Source organism: Marmota monax, unplaced genomic scaffold (assembly GCF_021218885.2).
Source record: "Marmota monax isolate L192 unplaced genomic scaffold, Marmota_monax_Labrador192_F-V1.1 WCK01_AAM20220418_F8-fsc00119, whole genome shotgun sequence".
NCBI classification, from domain to species: domain Eukaryota; kingdom Metazoa; phylum Chordata; class Mammalia; order Rodentia; family Sciuridae; genus Marmota; species Marmota monax.
Genome location: NW_026694771.1, coordinates 4502029 through 4519531, shown reverse-complemented (window position 1 = coordinate 4519531; position 17503 = coordinate 4502029). Strand labels below are relative to the sequence as shown.

Sequence of the window (17503 nt, the reverse complement as noted above, 5' to 3'; positions counted from 1 at the left end):
CTTGTACTTATTCTAACCTCACCGTTATAAGGTCTTAAGGAGACCTCAAATTCAAAATTTTCAAGATGAAATTCATGATTTCAAGATGAAATTCGTAAGTTCTTTTTATGGTCTAAGTTCTTTTACTGGTGTTGATCCCATTATAACATTCTCCTCCATTCCAGTCTCCCTATCTATTTTTCGGATGGAATATTTTCTCTTTGATTTTAACCCAAAAGAGTAAGGATTAAACACTCCCCCAGAAGGGGCCCAGCAGCCCGCCTGCGCGGTAGACAGACCACCCCAACTGGAGGAGGAGCCCAGCCTCCCGCCTGCACGGTAGGCAGACCACAAGGCCCGTAGAGGGGGCACAGCCGCCCGCCGGCGCAGTAGACAGACCACCCCAACTGGAGGAGGGGCCCAGCCGCCTGCTCGTGCGGTCACCTGACCGAGCTCTGGACAAACATAAGGTTTCCCCAACACCCCCCACCTCATCAAACACCTTATGAGAAAAACTGATGGAACTCATCTTGGAAAATCCCACCAACCGGTGGGCATGGCTACCAGCCTGGTTCTGCAGCGGATCAGGCACCTGGTTTAATTCTCAGAGAATAAGAGTAGAGAGGCCACAGGTGGAAGCTCAAGTCCTCTCACACTGACTACCACCACCACCCTGAACCCAGAGACTCAAGCTAGGAATAGACAACGCCACCAACTGGAAGAAAAGAAAACAGAGTTCTGAGAGACATTTTTTTTTCTTTCTTTTTTTCTCTTCTCTTCCTCTTTTCATCCATTCATCCAGTCTCCTCCACCCTTCCCCCTCTGGTCCTCGCAACCTCAACATATATGAAACCAAGAATTGTGCATGAAAAAGGTCTTTAACAACTGAATCACCAGAATAATATAATATAGAGGAATTGTGTATGCCCCACCTCCCTCCCCCTTTTTCTTTTCTTTTTTCTCTTATTTTCTTTTTCCCGCTCTCTTTTTTCTCTTTCTTTCCTTGTTATTTGTTTTTCTCCTTCTTACTTCCTCTATCCCACTTGCAACCCCCTCAATTTTACTATTTATAAGTAGGGTGATCTTATAAATACAGACAGGAATTTGAATCTATACATTCTTCCATAAATTACCCATCTATTGGTTAGAGCTTTCCAAAGTTACTAAGTTAGATTAACCCCATACCCTCACTCCTTTCCCCCTAAACATAACATCCTACACCTGAAATTCAGTTTTCTTCAAGCTACCAGAAATGGTATGCCTTTCATGAAACTAATGACTATATTTGCAAATGATAATCGAAACCAACATTTGTAGCTATAGAGTCTAGCTATAAATGTAGTAATAAGGAAAACGTGTGCTTAGATGATGTACTATTAATATTGGGAACTGTTAACATTGTATTTCTCCACAAAAGAGAGACTTTGCAACTATATAAGAGCAATATAAATATATAGGGGGAAAATCAATAACACAACAGTTTCACAAAGCAGAAAGAAATGTGAGCAGTATGAAAAGACAAGGAAAGAAAGGACCACAAGCAATGCAGATCAACTCAACTTTAGAAGAGGTAATATCTGCAGCAGATGGAATGTCAGATAAAGAATTCAGTATATACATGCTTCAGATGATCTGGAGTCTCAACAAAGACATCAGACAGCAAAATCAGACAATGAAAGATCACTTTGACAATGAATTACATAAACAAATCCAAGAAGCAAAAGATCAACTATACAGGGAGACAGAGGTTATAAAAAACAAACAAACAGCAATCCTAGAAATGCAGGAAGCAATAAACCAAATTAAAAACTCAAATGAGAGTACTACCAGCAGAGTAGAACACTTAGAAGATAGAACATGAGACAATGAAGACAAAGTATTTCAACTGGAAAAGAACATAGACAGCTCAGCAAGACTGTTAAGAAACCATGAGCAGCACATCCAAGAAATATGGGATAACATAAAGAGACCAAACTTAGGAGTTATTGGGATACAGGAAGGTATAGAGGTCCAAACCAAAGGAATGAGCAATCTGTTCAATGAAATAATATGAGAAAACTTCCCAGACTTGAAGAATGAAACAGAATTCCAAATCCTAGAAGCCTACAGGACGCCGAATGTGCAAAATCATAAGAGATCCACACCAAGACACATTATAATGAAAATGCCCAACATATAGAATAAGGAGAGAATTTTAAAAGCTACAAGAGAAAGGAAGCAGATTACATTTAGGGGTAAACCAATCAGGATAACAGCTGATCTTTCAACACAGACTCTGAAAGCTAGAAGATCCTGGAACAACATATTTCAAACGCTGAAAGAAAATGGGTTCCAACCAAGAATCATGTATCCAGCGAAATTAAGCTTCAGGATGGAAGATGAAATTAAAACCTTCCACGATAAACAAAAGTTAAAAGAATTTGCAGCTAGAAAACCAGCTCTTCAAAACATCCTTGGCAAAACATTACAGGAAGAGGAAATGGAAAATAACAATGAAAACCAACAGCGGGAGGTAGTACAGTAAAGAGGAAAAATAATCAAAGAGGAAAAACAAATCTTGTTAAGTAACATAAACAAACAAATATGGCTGGAAGTACAAACCATATCTCAATAGTAACCCTAAATGTTAATGGCATAACTCACCAATCAAGAGATACAGGCTAGTAGAATGGATAAAAAAAAAAAAGATCCAACAATATGCTGCCTACAGGAGACGCATTTGATAGGAAAAGACATACATAGACTGAAGGTGAAAGGTTGGGAAAAATCATATCACTCATATGGACCTCGGAAACAAGCAGGAGTGTCCATATTCATATCAAATAAAATAGACTTCAAGCCAAAGTTAATCAAAAGGGATAAAGAAGGACACTACATACTGCTCAAGGGAACCATACACCAACAAGACATAACAATCATAAATATATATGCCCCAAATAATGGTGCAGCTATGTTCATCAAACAAACTCTTCTCAAGTTCAAGAGTCAAATAGACCACAATACAATAATTATGGGAGACTTCAACACACCTCTCTCACCACTGGACAGATCTTCCAAACCAAAGTCGAATAAAGAAACTATAGAACTCAATAGTACAATTAATAACCTAGACTTAATTGACATATATAAAATATACCACCCAACACCAAGCAGTTACACTTTTTTCTCAGCAGCACATGGATCCTTCTCAAAGATAGACCATATATTATGTCACAGGGCAACTCTTAGAAATTATAAAGGAGTATAGATAATACCATGCATCCTATCTGATCATAATGGAATGAAACTGGAAATCAATGATAAAAGAAGGAAGGAAAAATCCTGCATCACTTGGAGAATGAACAACATGTTACTGAATGATCAATGGGTTATAGAAGACATCAAGGAGGAAATTAAAAAATTCTTAGAGATAAATGAAAACACAGACACAACATATCAGAATCTATGGGACACAATGAAAGCAGTTCTAAGAGGAAAATTCATTGCTTGGAGTTCATTCCTTAAAAAAAGAAAAAACCAACAAATAAATGATCTCACACTTCATCTCAAAACCTTAGAAAGAAGAGCAAAACAACAGCAAACATAGTAGAAGGCAAGAAATAATTAAAATCAGAGCTGAAATCAATGAAATTGAAATAAAAGAAACAATTGAAAAAATTGACAAAACTAAAAGTTGGTTCTTTGAAAAAATAAATAAGATTGACAGACCCTTAGCCATGCTAACAAAGAGAAGAAGAGAGAGAACTCAAATTACTAGCATATGGGATGAAAAAGGCAATATCACAACAGACACTACAGAAATACAGAAGATAATTAGAAGTTATTCTGAATCCTTATACTCCAATAAAATAGAAGATAGTGAAGGCATCGATAAATTTCTTAAAAGTCATATGATCTGCCCAGATTGAGTCAGGAGGATATACACAACCTAAACAGACCAATATCAATTGAGGAAATAGAAGAACCCATCAAAAGACTACCAACTAAGAAAAGCCCAGGACCAGATGGGTATACAGCAGAGTTTTACAAAACCTTTAAAGAAGAACTAATACCAATAGTTTTCAAGCTATTTCAGGAAATAGAAAAAGAGGGAGAACTTCCAAATTCATTCTACGAGGCCAACATCACCCTGATTCCTAAACCAGACAAAGACACTTCAAAGAAAGAAAACTACAGACCAATATCTCTAATGAACCTAGATGCAAAAATCCTCAATAAAATTCTGGCAAATCGGATACAGAAACATATCAAAAAGATCGTGCATCATGATCAAGTAGGATTCATCCCTGGGATGCAAGGCTGGTTCAATATACAGAAATCAATAAATGTTATTCACCACATCAATAGACTTAAAGACAAGAACCATGTGATCATCTCGATAGATTCAGAAAAAGCATTCGACAAAGTACAGCATCCCTATATGTTCAAAACTGCCGCAGTCTGGCTGGGCACAAAATCACAAGCCACTCAAGCAGGAACAAACTTTATTTCTGAGACTCCCACCAATGCCACGCACACTCCCGGGAAATATGCCGAACCACACACGCAGCGTTCTCCCGGGCCACACTACCCCAACAGGAAATCCCTCCTCCAGAATTCCCTCCTACCGCACTTCCCCAACCAATGGGAACTCTCCAAGAGTCCCGCTAGAGCTCCAAAGTAGCAGGCCGAGGCGGACAGCAGGGGTCTAATATCCAATTGAATGCAGATCTTAACATAATCATATCATCTCAATGGCTTGCTGGCGTCACCTTTCAACTAAAAATGCCATGCATCATTCCTACTTGGCTATGGCTCTCAGCACAAAACACTAGAAAAACTAGGGATAACAGGAACATACCTCAATATTGTAAAAGCTATCTATGCTAAGCCTCAGGCTAGCATCATTCTGAATGGAGAAAAATTGAAGGCATTCCCTCTAAAATCTGGAACAAGACAGGGATGCCCTCTCTCACCACTTCTGTTCAACATAGTTCTCGAAACACTGGCCAGAGCAATTAGACAGACGAAAGAAATTAAAGGCATAAAAATAGGGAAAGAAGAACTTAAATTATCACTATTTGCAGGTGACATGATTCTAACCTAGCAGACCCAAAAGGGTCTACAAAGAAACTATTAGAGCTAATAAATGAATTCAGCAAAGTGGCAGGCTATAAAATCAACACGCATAAATCAAAGGCATTCCTGTATATCAGCGACAATCCTCTGAAATGGAAATGAGGACAACCACTCCATTCACAATATCTTCAAAAAAAATAAAATAAAATACTTGGGAATCAACCTAACAAAAGAGGTGAAAGACTTATACAATGAAAACTACAGAACCCTAAAGAGAGAAATAGAAGAAGATCTTAGAAGATGGAAAAATATACCCTGTTCATGGATAGGCAGAACTAACATCATCAAAATGGCGATATTACCAAAAGTTCTCTATAGGTTTAATGCAATGCCAATCAAAATCCCAACGGCATTTCTTGTAGAAATAGAGAAAGCAATCATGAAATTCATATGGAAAAATAAAAGACCCAGAATAGCAAAAGCAATTCTAAGCAGGAAGAGTGAGTCAGGCGGTATAGCAATACCAGACTTCAAACTATACTACAGAGCAATAGTAACAAAAACAGCATGGTACTGGTACCAAAACAGGTGGGTGGACCAATGGTACAGAATAGAGGAAACAGAGACCAATCCACAAAATTACAACTATCTTATATTTGACAAAGGGGCTAAAAGCATGCAATGGAGGAAGGATAGCATCTTCAACAAATGGTGCTGGGAAAACTGGAAATCCATATGCAACAAAATGAAACTGAATCCCTTTCTCTCACCATGCACAAAAGTTAACTCAAAATGGATCAAGGAGCTTGATATCAAATCAGAGACTCTGCATCTGATAGAAGAAAAAGTTGGCTCCAATCTACATATTGTGGGGTCGGGCTCCAAATTCCTTAATAGGACACCCATAGCACAAGAGTTAAAAACAAGAATCAACAAATGGGACTTACTCAATCTAAAAAGTTTTTTTATCAGCAAGAGAAACAATAAGAGAGGTAAATAGGGAGCCTACATCCTGGGAACAAATTTTTACTCCTCACACTTCAGATAGAGCCCTAATAACCAGAGTATACAAAGAACTCAAAAAATTAAACAATAAGAAAACAAATAATCCAATCAACAAATGGGCCAAGAACCTGAACAGACACTTCTCAGAGGAGGACATACAATCAATCAACAAGTACATGAAAAAATGCTCACCATCTCTAGCAGTCAGAGAAATGCAAATCAAAACCACCCTAAGATACCATCTCACTCCATTAAGATTGGCAGCCATTATGAAGTCAAACAACAACAAGTGCTGGCGAGGATGTGGGGAAAAGGGTACACTTGTACATTGCTGGTGGGACTGCAAATTGGTGCAGCCAATTTGGAAAGCAGTATGGAGATTCCTTGGAAAGCTGGGAATAGAACCACCATTTGACACAGCTATTCCCCTTCTTGGACTATTCCCTAAAGACCTTAAAAGAGCCTACTATAGGGATACTGCTACATCGATGTTCATAGCAGCACAATTCACAATAGCTAGACTGTGGAACCAATCTAGATGCCCTTAAAGAGATGAATGGATAAAAAAAAAATGTGGCATTTATACACAATGGAGTATTACTCAGAACTAAAAAATGACAAAATCATAGAATTTGAAGGGAAATGGATGGCATTAGAGCAGATTATGCTAAGTGAAGCTAGCCAATCCCTAAAAAACAAATGCCAAACGTCTTCTTTGATATAAGGAGAGCAACTAAGAACAGAGCAGGGAGGAAGAGCATGAGAAGAAGATTAACATTAAACAGGGACGAGAGGTGGGAGGGAAAGGGAGAGAGAAGGGAAATTGCACGGAAATGGAAGGAGACCCTCATTGTTATACAAAATTACATATAAGAGGAAGTGAGGGGAAAGGGTTAAAAAAAAAACAAGAGAGAGAAATGAATTACAGAGATGGGGTAGAGAGAGAAGATGGGAGGGGAGGGGAGGGGAGGGGGATAGTAGAGGATAGGAAAGGCAATAGAACACTGCAGACACTAGTATGGCAGTATGTAAAAAAGTGGATGTGTAACCGATGTGATTCTGCAATCTGTATACGGGGTAAAAATGGGAGTTCATAACCCACTTGAATAAAATGTATGAAATATGATGTCAAGAACTATGTAATACTTTGAACAACTAATAATAAAAATTTAAAAAAAAAACACTCCCCCAAATATATATATATATATATATACACACACACACAGCAGGGATTTAACCCAGGGGTGCTGTAACACTGAGCCACATCCCCAGCCCTTTTTAATTTTTATTGCCAAGACAGAGTCTTGCTAAATTGCTTAAGACCTCACTAAGTTGCTGAGGCTGGCCTCAAAATTGTGATCCTCCTACCTTAGTCTCCCAAGTCTCAGGAATTACAGACATGTACCACCATGCCCAGCTTCCCCAAAATATTTTCATGGCATTTTAAAGCAAGGCTGAGAATAGTCTGACATGCCTCCTATGGAGAGATGAGGTTGAAAGTCCCCCTCTCTCTAATCTGGATGGGGTTTGTGACTATGTGACCACTTTAGCCAAGTGAGCATAGTAGAAATATTTTGATTTCTGAGACTAGATCATAAAAGGCCATCAGCTTCTGCCTTGTTTGTTGGAAAACTACCTCTTGGAGCCCTGAGTCACCATGTAAGAAGGGTGTGCTATGGTGGGCGTGGTGGCGCATACTTATAATCCCTTTGATTTGGGAGGTTGAGACACAAAATTACAAGTTTGAGAACAGTCTCAGAAAATTAGTAAGACCTTTGTTGTCAGGGGGCCACCCTGCACAAGAGATAAGCACGCCCCCTCAGCCTTGAGTAATGAGGATATTGAACTAACATTGCACGTTATACAAAGCAAGTGGGCCTTACCTTCGCTAGGCAAGGAAGTGTAGCTCTGGGCTTGGGTGTCACCCAATGGGACTGGGCTACCCCCGCCCCTGTTTCTCGTAACACAATCCCTTGCCTTGTTTGGGTGGAATATTCTATGAATGTCTTTTCCCTAATAAATATAGGGGTTCAAGGTGCACACTCTCTCTCTTGCCTCCCTTGCTCCTCTTGCCCTCCAGGTGGGAGCTGACACCTGAGGTCTCAGAGCCATTCCTGACCCCGAAAAATGTATTTGCGTGTTTGTGTGGTCTTTTTGTTGCCAGACCAATCCATGTGGAGTGACCCTGATTCCATCACCCACACGGGATGTGGGTGATAGCTTGTCAACTTAGAAAGACCTTTCTTAAAATAGAAGATAAAAAGGGCTAGGGATATAGCTCAGTGTAAAGTGCCCCAGGTTAATCCCTGTGCCAATGAATAAATAAATAAAAGTGTGTGATCCCCTGAGGCTTGCATGCTGTGATGAAGTATAAGTCACATGAAGAAGCCATTAGGGAAATCCTCCTGTGATAATCCCAGCTTAGTCCAGCCTTCAAGTCATCCAACCCAGGTGCCAGCCTTGTGATCAAGAAGCCTGTGGATTATTCCAGGCCCCATTCAAGTCCTCCCAGATGAGGCCTCAGACTCTGAAGCAAAGACAATACATCCCTGCTATCACCTGTGTGAATTTCCAATCCAAACAGCATGTAAGCAAACTAAATAACTATTATTTTATAACCCCACACTTTGGGGTAGTATATCCCACAGTAGTAGATAATCGTTAAAAACTCCCTATCCCTGGCAATGTTTTCACAATAGTTGTTGTCACTATATATCAGAGCATGTACTTAACTTATTTATTTGGTGTATCATCTGTCTCTGCCTCCCTCCCACTAAAGACTAAAGTCCAGGAAGGCAAGTATTTCTATCTTTTGGTTCACTGCTTTATTCCCAGAACCTAGAACAAAACCTAGCACGCTGTAGACACTCTAGAAATATTAACAGGATGAATGAAATCAGAAGCAGGTAGATACACAAAAACCTTCTGGGTAATGACTTTGTCACATTGAACTATTACTAATCTGCAGTTGGCATTAAAAAATACCATTTTCATTCAAAATAGGACCAACCACATAACATTAGTGAAATCATGATATTATTTCTATTATGTTCTGAGTGAAATAAACTAACAAAATTTTTATTCTTTTCTGAAATTCTGAGTCAGAAATATCTGTCTTCCCATAAAATAGCAATGATATATTTAGTAATAGAATCCGGTAGAAGTTTATTATAATAGAAAACTTACTATTTGGGGAACCCAGGTGAGGGCAGTACCTCCTTGTTTGAATTTCATCTGAGTCAAAGGATTTTTGCTAGCAAAATCATAGATTCGAACAGAACCTACAGAGAGATGGTTTAAAAGAAAAAGTAATTATATACAGAATATTTCTTTAAATGATCTTGGCTCACTTTTATGTTGAGTATTATAAAAAAGAGATTTCATAAATAACCAATCAGCTGGCAATTCAACAACCCTTCATTCATTATTAAAAATTTTCCTTGTCCATCCTCATACAGGTAATTCATAAACATGAATAATGACGAAGACAACTGATGACTCTCTGGTGGATTGGTTTCACCTTGGACAGGCTACACTGATTTCCCATAAATCAAAAAAGAAAAAAGATGATGGAAAAACTAGAAAGAGCATGAATATAGATAATATCAAAATGAATTTTTATGAACAACTTAAAGAGCTTGAGTTTTCATTTTAATTTCTCACAATAACCTTGATGCTTTTCCACCCTCTTCACTCCACAGCAACCTACCTCACTTGCACTCCCAAAGGGAAAAATTTTTTCCCAAAGGCAAATTCTCATATGTTTTTAATTAACACATATAAAAAGTTACATTGAAAACAAAATAAGGCCAGATATATTTTCACTAAGAGTTCCCACTTACAGTCCAGGGCAGTTGTGGCCATGAGATAAGTGAGAGGAGAAGTAGCCATGGCTTCAATAGCTTCAGAATGGAAGGAAAAGAGACATTCTGGATCCTGGGTCTGAGAAGAAACAACTTAGTTAATGCCAAAGACAGAGTGATGTAGAATTAAGGTCAAGTTCATAGCAGTTTAAAGAGAACCCTTTTACACACACGTCTGATTTTATTTGAATAGAAATAATAAGAAGTGGGCTGGGGTTGTGGCTCAGTGGTGGAACGCTTGTCTAGTGTGTGTGAGGCACTCAGTACCACATATAAATTCATAAAAATAAAGGTCCATTGACAACTAAAAATAAATTTTAAAAAAAGAAATAAGAAAAAGAATAACCAGTTACTGTACTTTGAAATTAAGAGAACCAAATGGAGTCTTGGTTTTGTACAAATGACTGTGTGACTTTATGTAAGTTATTTCAAATGCCATAAAATGAAATGATGACCACTACCTGCCTACTAAAGAAGATAGCTGTGAACATCTCATGATATAATATAAATGAAAATCCCACATATTTACAAAAAGTGCATTGTGTAATGCTAGGCTTTGCCATTGCTACTTTCTGGACAAATTTGGCTATGAGACATATTTTTTATGTAAAATCATAATGAGAGAGTCCAAGAGTATTGCATGTTTAGTAGATTTTTTATTGGAATAATGACCAAATTGAAGAAATATAAAGTATCTTGCAATGAATTTTTTACTATATAAGGTAAGGGAAAAGGACAACTTACGATATTTGAAAAACTAAGGTCAAGCTTCCATATGGCTCCATTGGCATCCTAAAAAATTAAACACTTAAATGTGTTATATTTTTTCATTTTGAACTTTCATTAAATTAAAAATATTTCCTTCTATTTTTTAGTTAAAGTAAAAACGAACAATAATATCAAAAGCTTACATATATTATAAAGTGTGATGGGCATTTAATAAAAGCAGCTTGTATATACTTTAGAATACAACCACACAGATGGTGTATCATCTGTCTCTGCCTCCCTCCCACTAAAGACTAAAGTCCAGGAAGGCAAGTATAAGCAAAGCAATCTCATAATACTTATAGTTAAAAGGACATCCAATCCAGACAATGAATTTTACTACTCTTTTAATTTTATATCTTGGTGATTTTCAAAAGCCCAAAGAGAACAATGCAACTTACCTGAGCCAACCACAAGTTATATCCAGGTGCATTTATTTTTATCAGAGAAAATAGTTTGACATTCTTATCTACTTGAAGTTCATTAATAGGCTCAATCTCCAATAATCCAGTATCATCTACAGTATCAGCAGTGTCTATTGTCTCAAAGTCCCATATCTTGTAAAATTAATAAGAAAATAGTCAATCAGTAGTTTCATTTATTTCTAAGCCAGAAGTTATAACTTTTTGCAAAAGTCATACTTGTTATATGAAAATTAACAATGAGTAGGAGTAATTACAATACCACCAAACCTGACCTCTGAAATCTTATTCTGAACTGAGGATAAAAAATCATTCTAAGGGCTGGGGGTGTGGCTCAGTGGCAGAGCGCTTGCTTAGCATGTGTGAGGTATTGGGTTCGATTCTCAGTACCACATACAAATAAATAAATAACAAAGGTCTATCGACAACGAAATAAATATTTTTAAAAAAATCATTTTAGTATCCTTTGTATGTGTAGAGATTAATGAGAAAGTACTATCTTTTGGATGGGATGGTACCAGGGATTAATCTCAGGGGCACTTGACCACAAGCCACATCCCCAGGTCTATTTTGTTTTATTTAGAGAGAGGGTCTCACTAAGTTGCTTTGCACCTCATCTTTGCTGAGGCTGGCTTGGAATTGCAATCCTTCTGTCTCAGCCTCCCAAGCCGCTGGGATTACAGGCATACACCACCAAGCTCAGTGAGAAAGTACTATCTTACATAATAATTTTAATTTGCCTGAAAGGAGCTTTATTGGAAGGTTTTTTGTTTATAAATGTGTCCATAAAAAGTAAATAATTCAGTTGTTCAGCAAGACATTATAGAGCCTTGTCTTACATATAAAAGTATGCCTCTGGAAGGGGAAATATACACTTGTTGGGTGATTCAAGTACTATCTTAATTATAAGCTGAGAAAACACATGTAGATGATGGCTTCATTAAAAAAATGTTTCTGTTCCTTAAAGAAAATGTGGTGTACATACACACAATAGAGTTTCATTCAAACATAAAAAAGAACAAAATTATGCTATCAGCAAGAAAATGATGGAACTGGAAAGCATCATGATAAATAAGTTAGATTCAGAAAGTCAAGGGTCACATGTTTTCTCTCACTTGTGAATGCTAAAGAGAAGACAGGGGGGGAAAAAAAGGAGAGGGGAAAGTCTCATGAAAATACAAGTGAGACCAGTAGGGTAGAAGAATATGGTCAAAGGGATGAAGGAGAAAAGGCCAATAGGAGGTACTGGGGAATGAAATTGATCAAATTATGTGATGTACATGTAAGAATATGCCACAATGAAATCCATTATTCTCTAAAATTATTATGAGCCAATAAAAAATTATTTAAAGAAAATGCTTCTCTTCCTTAATACCAATTTATACTCTACTACCTCAGATAAGGATAGTTGCTCCTTGGGAGGAGAGTCCAGAATACCATAGGAGGCTGAAGGAGCACTGTCTCACTTCACCATGGATGGCAGAGACTCAGAAGGACTTCCGTTAAATGCCAACTCTTGCCCCAGATAGATCTGTTCACATACCCTGCCTGCCATGTTATCCTAGACCCAAACTATAAGCAAGTAACTTCTGGAAGATTGTTATTGTCCCATGGATTAGCCTGGTTGGGTGGAAAAGGCCAGATTCTAGAAGCGACAAATCCATGGCAATTGGGGTAGGTTTTCCCTTGAAGGTAAAGGGTAGAGATTTACAGTCTGAGGAATGAAGATATGAGGGTAGGCTTTGAAAAGCGAAACAAGTTTAGAAATGAGGGTTTTCAAGATGGAGGAATACAGCAGGTTGCTTTTCTGGCCATTCCATGGAGTGAAAATAAGAAAGCAGACAGGCAGCTTCTCAGCAAAATGGGAGGAGGGTGGGGATTGAAGCAGGAGGATTTCGAGTTCAAAGCCAGCCTCAGCAACTAAGCGAGGCACTTAGCAACTCAGCAAGACCCTATCTCAAATAAAATATTTAAAAAGGACAGGGGATGTGGCTCAGTGGTAATTGTTCCTGGTTTTAATCCCTGGTACCAAAAAAAGGCGGAGAGGGACTTCTGAAATTTAATACTGGACACTCAAAAGTAAATTGGGAATTCAAGAGGTTAGATATTAAAAATAAGATAACCACAAAATCTCCAGCACTACAGCTGTTCCTACAGCTGGGGGCACCAGCCAAAGCAGTCCTCTATGAGCACAGTGAAGGGATGAGGAAATTAAAGGAATTGACATTTTTTTTTTTTTTTTTTTTTTTTAAATATTTATTTATTTATTTATTTTAAATCTTTGGTGGACACAACATCTTTGTTGGTATGTGGTGCTGAGGATCGAACCCGGGCCGCACGCATGGCAGGCGAGCGCGCTACCACTTGAGCCACATCCCCAGCCCAGGAATTGACATTTTTAAGAGGACTGAGGCATGTCTGCGTAGAGAGAGTTTAGAGATCAAAGACATTGACCTACTAAACTGAAAGGCACATGGCACTCTAGCCTTAAACATGAAAAAACCACATCCCCCCAGTGGTGTGCAAATGACAGAGGAAGAAACCATTTTGTAGTCACAGTACAGAGACCAGCAGCTGAGGGAGTTGAGACCAGGCAAATCTGAATCTAGCTGGAAATACAGGCCTGGAAAACCCACCCTTCACTACATATAGAGTGTGCCTAAGTGACTAGGAGAATATCAAATGTGGAGAGAAGTTTACATAAGGGACAACTGGTCATGGAAACACCCCTGGCTCTCTTCCTATCCCTCTAATCCTGCTGCTTACAGGACCCTCTGGGAGAGACATGCCTGGCTGAGAATTCAAAAGGATAGGGGTGGAGACTGAACCTCAGACCAGGAAACTTGAGGTCTGCAGTTGACATAATGGACTAAGAATTGACTCCTTCACTATGCAAGTGGAATCCAGGGGAGAGCCTGGGGTGCAGTACTCCAGAGTGGATTGGTAATTGCTGGGTCCTAGAGGCACTTTGACTTAAAAATCTCAAAACCAGTTGGCATCCAGCAAAGAACCTACCCAAAGCCTAACCCCTCCCTCTAGGAGTTCCATCTACTGGAATTACTTCTCTCACCCTAGCAACCCTGCCCAGAAGGGAAGTATCATACTTCAGACAACCCCGTCTAACTGCCGAGAAGGAAAGCTGAGCATCTTTTGAACAAATGGAAACAATTCTTTTACTTTTCATGGAGATCTTTTTTTTTCTTTGTTCTTTTCTCTGATTAATTGTGACCTTAATGGTTCATGGACATTTATACATATTTAAATGTGTTTTTATTTCTTTCCTCATTTCTAGCATTTTTAAAAATTTATTTATTTATTTGTTCTAATTTGTTATACATGACAGGAGAATGCATTTCAATTCATAGTATACAAATAGAACACAATTTTTTATTTCTCTCGTTGTACACAAAGTAGACTCACACCATTCATGTCTTCATACATGTACCTAGGGTGATGATGTCCATCTCATCCCACCATCTTTCCTACCCCCATACCTCCTCTTTACCCTTGCCTCCCTTTTGCCCTATCCAAAGTTCCTCCATTCTGCCCATGCTCCCTGGCCCTGCCCCCACCCCCATTAAGGATTAGCATCCTTAATCCACTTCTCAGAGAAAACATTCAGCCTTTAGTTTTTTTGGGATTGGCTTACTGCACTTAGCATGATATTCTCCAACTCCATCCATTTACCTACAAATGCCATGATTTTATTTACTTTTAATCCTGAATAATATTCCATTATGTATATATACCACAGTTTCTTTATCCATTCATTTATTGGAGGACATCTAGGTTAGTTCCACAATTTGGCTATTGTGAATTGTGCTGCTATAAACATTGATGTGGCTATGTCCCTGTAGTATGCTGTTTTTAAGTCCTTTGGGTATAAACCAAGAAATGGGATAGCTAGGTCAAATGGTGGTTCCATTCCAAGTTTTATAAGAAATCCGCATACTGCTTTCCAGATTGGCTGCACCACTTTGCAGTCCCACAAGCAATGTAAGAGTATGCCTATACCCCCACATCTTCACCAACACTTATTTTTGCTTGTATTCTTGATAACTGCCATTCTGACTGGAGTGAGATGAAATCTTAGTGTAGTTTTGATTTGCATTTGTCTAATTATTAGAGATATTGAACATTTTTTCATATATTTGTTGATCGATTGTATATCTGAGAAGTGTTTGTTCAATTCCTTGGCCCATTTGTTGATTGGGTTATTTGTTTTTTTGGTGTTAAATTTTTGAGCTCTTTATATATCCTAGCAATTAAAAATTTACTCCCATTCTGTAGGCTCTCTGTTCACCTCACTGATTGTTTATTTCGCTGAGAAGAAGCTTTTCAGTTTGAAACCATCCCACTTATTAATTCTTGATTTTATTTCTTGAGCTTTAGGGGTCTTATTAAGGAAGTAGGGGCTTAATCCAACATGATGAAGATTTGGGAGTACTTTTTTTTTCTATTAGGTGCAGGGTCTCTGGTCTAATTCTTAGGTCCTTGATCCATTTTGAGTTGACTTTTTTGCAGGATGAGATATAGAGAGCTAATTTCATTCTTTCACATATGAATGTCCAGTTTTCCCAGCACCATTTGTGAAAAAGAATGTCTTTCCTCCATGCTTTTGGTGTCTTTGTCAAGGACCAGATGATTGTACTTAAAAAAAAAAATTATTAGAGCAGTATAATTCTATGTAGGACTTGAGTTCATTTTGACAAAATCAAAATCATACATGGAAGGAATTTGATTGCAAACCCATTTACCCCCTTTTCCTCCCCTCTTTTATCCCAGTATTCTCTTTCCTCTATTCTATTAAACTTCCTTTCTTCTATATAAACATAAAAGTGAAATTCCCTTTTGTATCTTTATGTATGAATATAGCATGATTTTGCTAAATTCATTCCATTTATTTTCCCCTTTCCTTTCTTTCCTCCCTTTCATTCTTCCATATCTACTCCATTCATCTTTCCTGTATCTTTATCATGCTTGATCCCCTCCCCCACTGTGTTCTTTCCCTTATTCTGCTCTCGCTTCCATATATGAGAGAAAACATTTGGACTTTGATTTTCTGAGTCTGGCTTATTTCACTTAGCATGATTTTCTCCATTTCTTTCCATTTACCAGCTAATGCCGTTATTTCATTTTTCTTTGTGGCTGAGTAAAACTCTATTGTACATATATACATACCACAATTTCTTAATCCATTCATCTACTTATAGGCATCTGGTTGATTCCATAATTTGGCTGTTGTGAATTGTGCTGCTATAACTGAGGTGGCTTTATCACTGTAGAATGCTTATTTTGTTTTTTTGGATAAATACTGAGGACTAGAATAGCTGGGTCATGTGGTGGCTCCCTTTATAGTTTTTTGAGAAATTTCCACACTGCTTTCCAGTATACTATTTCTTAAATTGTAATATTATTTCTGATAATATTTCTTAAAGGATGTCAAGAGAATATTATCACTTTCTTATGAAAGGTCCCAGAAAGAACATGTACCAAATGCAAATCACAAAAGTACACATTGGCTAGCAAGAGGGAGGTACATATTCACAGAAGGTGCTGGGTGGGTGAGAGATCTGCAACAGAACAGCAACCATGGACTAAGATGCAGAAACAATGTATCTGCTTAACACAGGCTTCAAGCTGAATAGCATCCACAAGTGAAAGCCAGGTGAGTTCCTTTGGTATTCGGAGCAAGGAGAATAGTGCCGAAGGGCAGACCCACCAAATATATTTGTATCAGCTCACCAAATATATTTCTAATTGGTATTCTCAGTAAGAAATAGCAAAATTTTATCACTTTTGTTTCCAGAAAATGACCCATTCATACTGGGAATTTTGGAATAACACAGCCTTTCATTTTCTGAAACTATTATTTCAACAACTGAACCCCAAAAGAACAAGAAGTCCCCTCAGAAAGTTTCAGTGCTAAGATACAGAAATTAAACTTGACAAGAATGCAAATGTTTCCCACATGAGAAGCATTGTTTAGAAAGGGCTGATCTTGGGAATAAATGACAACTTATTTCCTTTACCACGTGACCTTTTTGAGAAATGAAAATCTGACGAAACCACCTGAAGAGGCAGCTGAGCTACTATGCCATCAACACCACCCTGAAGAAATGACTTGAATGATCTGCAAGTCTCACACATAGGTATGACTGTCCAAGTATCAAGAAAACTTACCCTAATACACCCATCTGACCCAGCAGTGATAACTTCTCCCTCATCCAGCGTTATCTGGTTAATGGGACCATGGTGACAAGGCTTCATTCCAGATCGACAGAGCTCCACTTTGATGAGACTGGCTTCCCAAAGCAGTAGGTTGCCCCATTCTGACCCTGAGAGCACCTGGCAAGTGTGCAGAAGGAAAGAGATGTCACTAAAGCAGATGACTATATATATTTATGTCTC

At 38.2% G+C, this 17503-nt stretch overlaps 1 protein-coding gene across 2 annotated transcripts in view; it reads right to left on the bottom strand.

The window, feature by feature from the left end:
* Window positions 1-17503, bottom strand: part of Cfap44 (cilia and flagella associated protein 44) — a 115603-nt gene that overhangs the window by 63895 nt on the left and 34205 nt on the right. For both annotated transcript variants that reach the window (XM_058572873.1, XM_046425256.2), the window contains exons 9-13: window positions 17276-17440; window positions 11072-11227; window positions 10650-10697; window positions 9885-9984; window positions 9229-9323 (exon numbers count right to left, since the gene is read on the bottom strand). In XM_058572873.1, the coding sequence (XP_058428856.1) occupies window positions 9229-9323; window positions 9885-9984; window positions 10650-10697; window positions 11072-11227; window positions 17276-17440 (564 nt within the window). The remainder of the gene's footprint in view (window positions 1-9228; window positions 9324-9884; window positions 9985-10649; window positions 10698-11071; window positions 11228-17275; window positions 17441-17503) is intronic.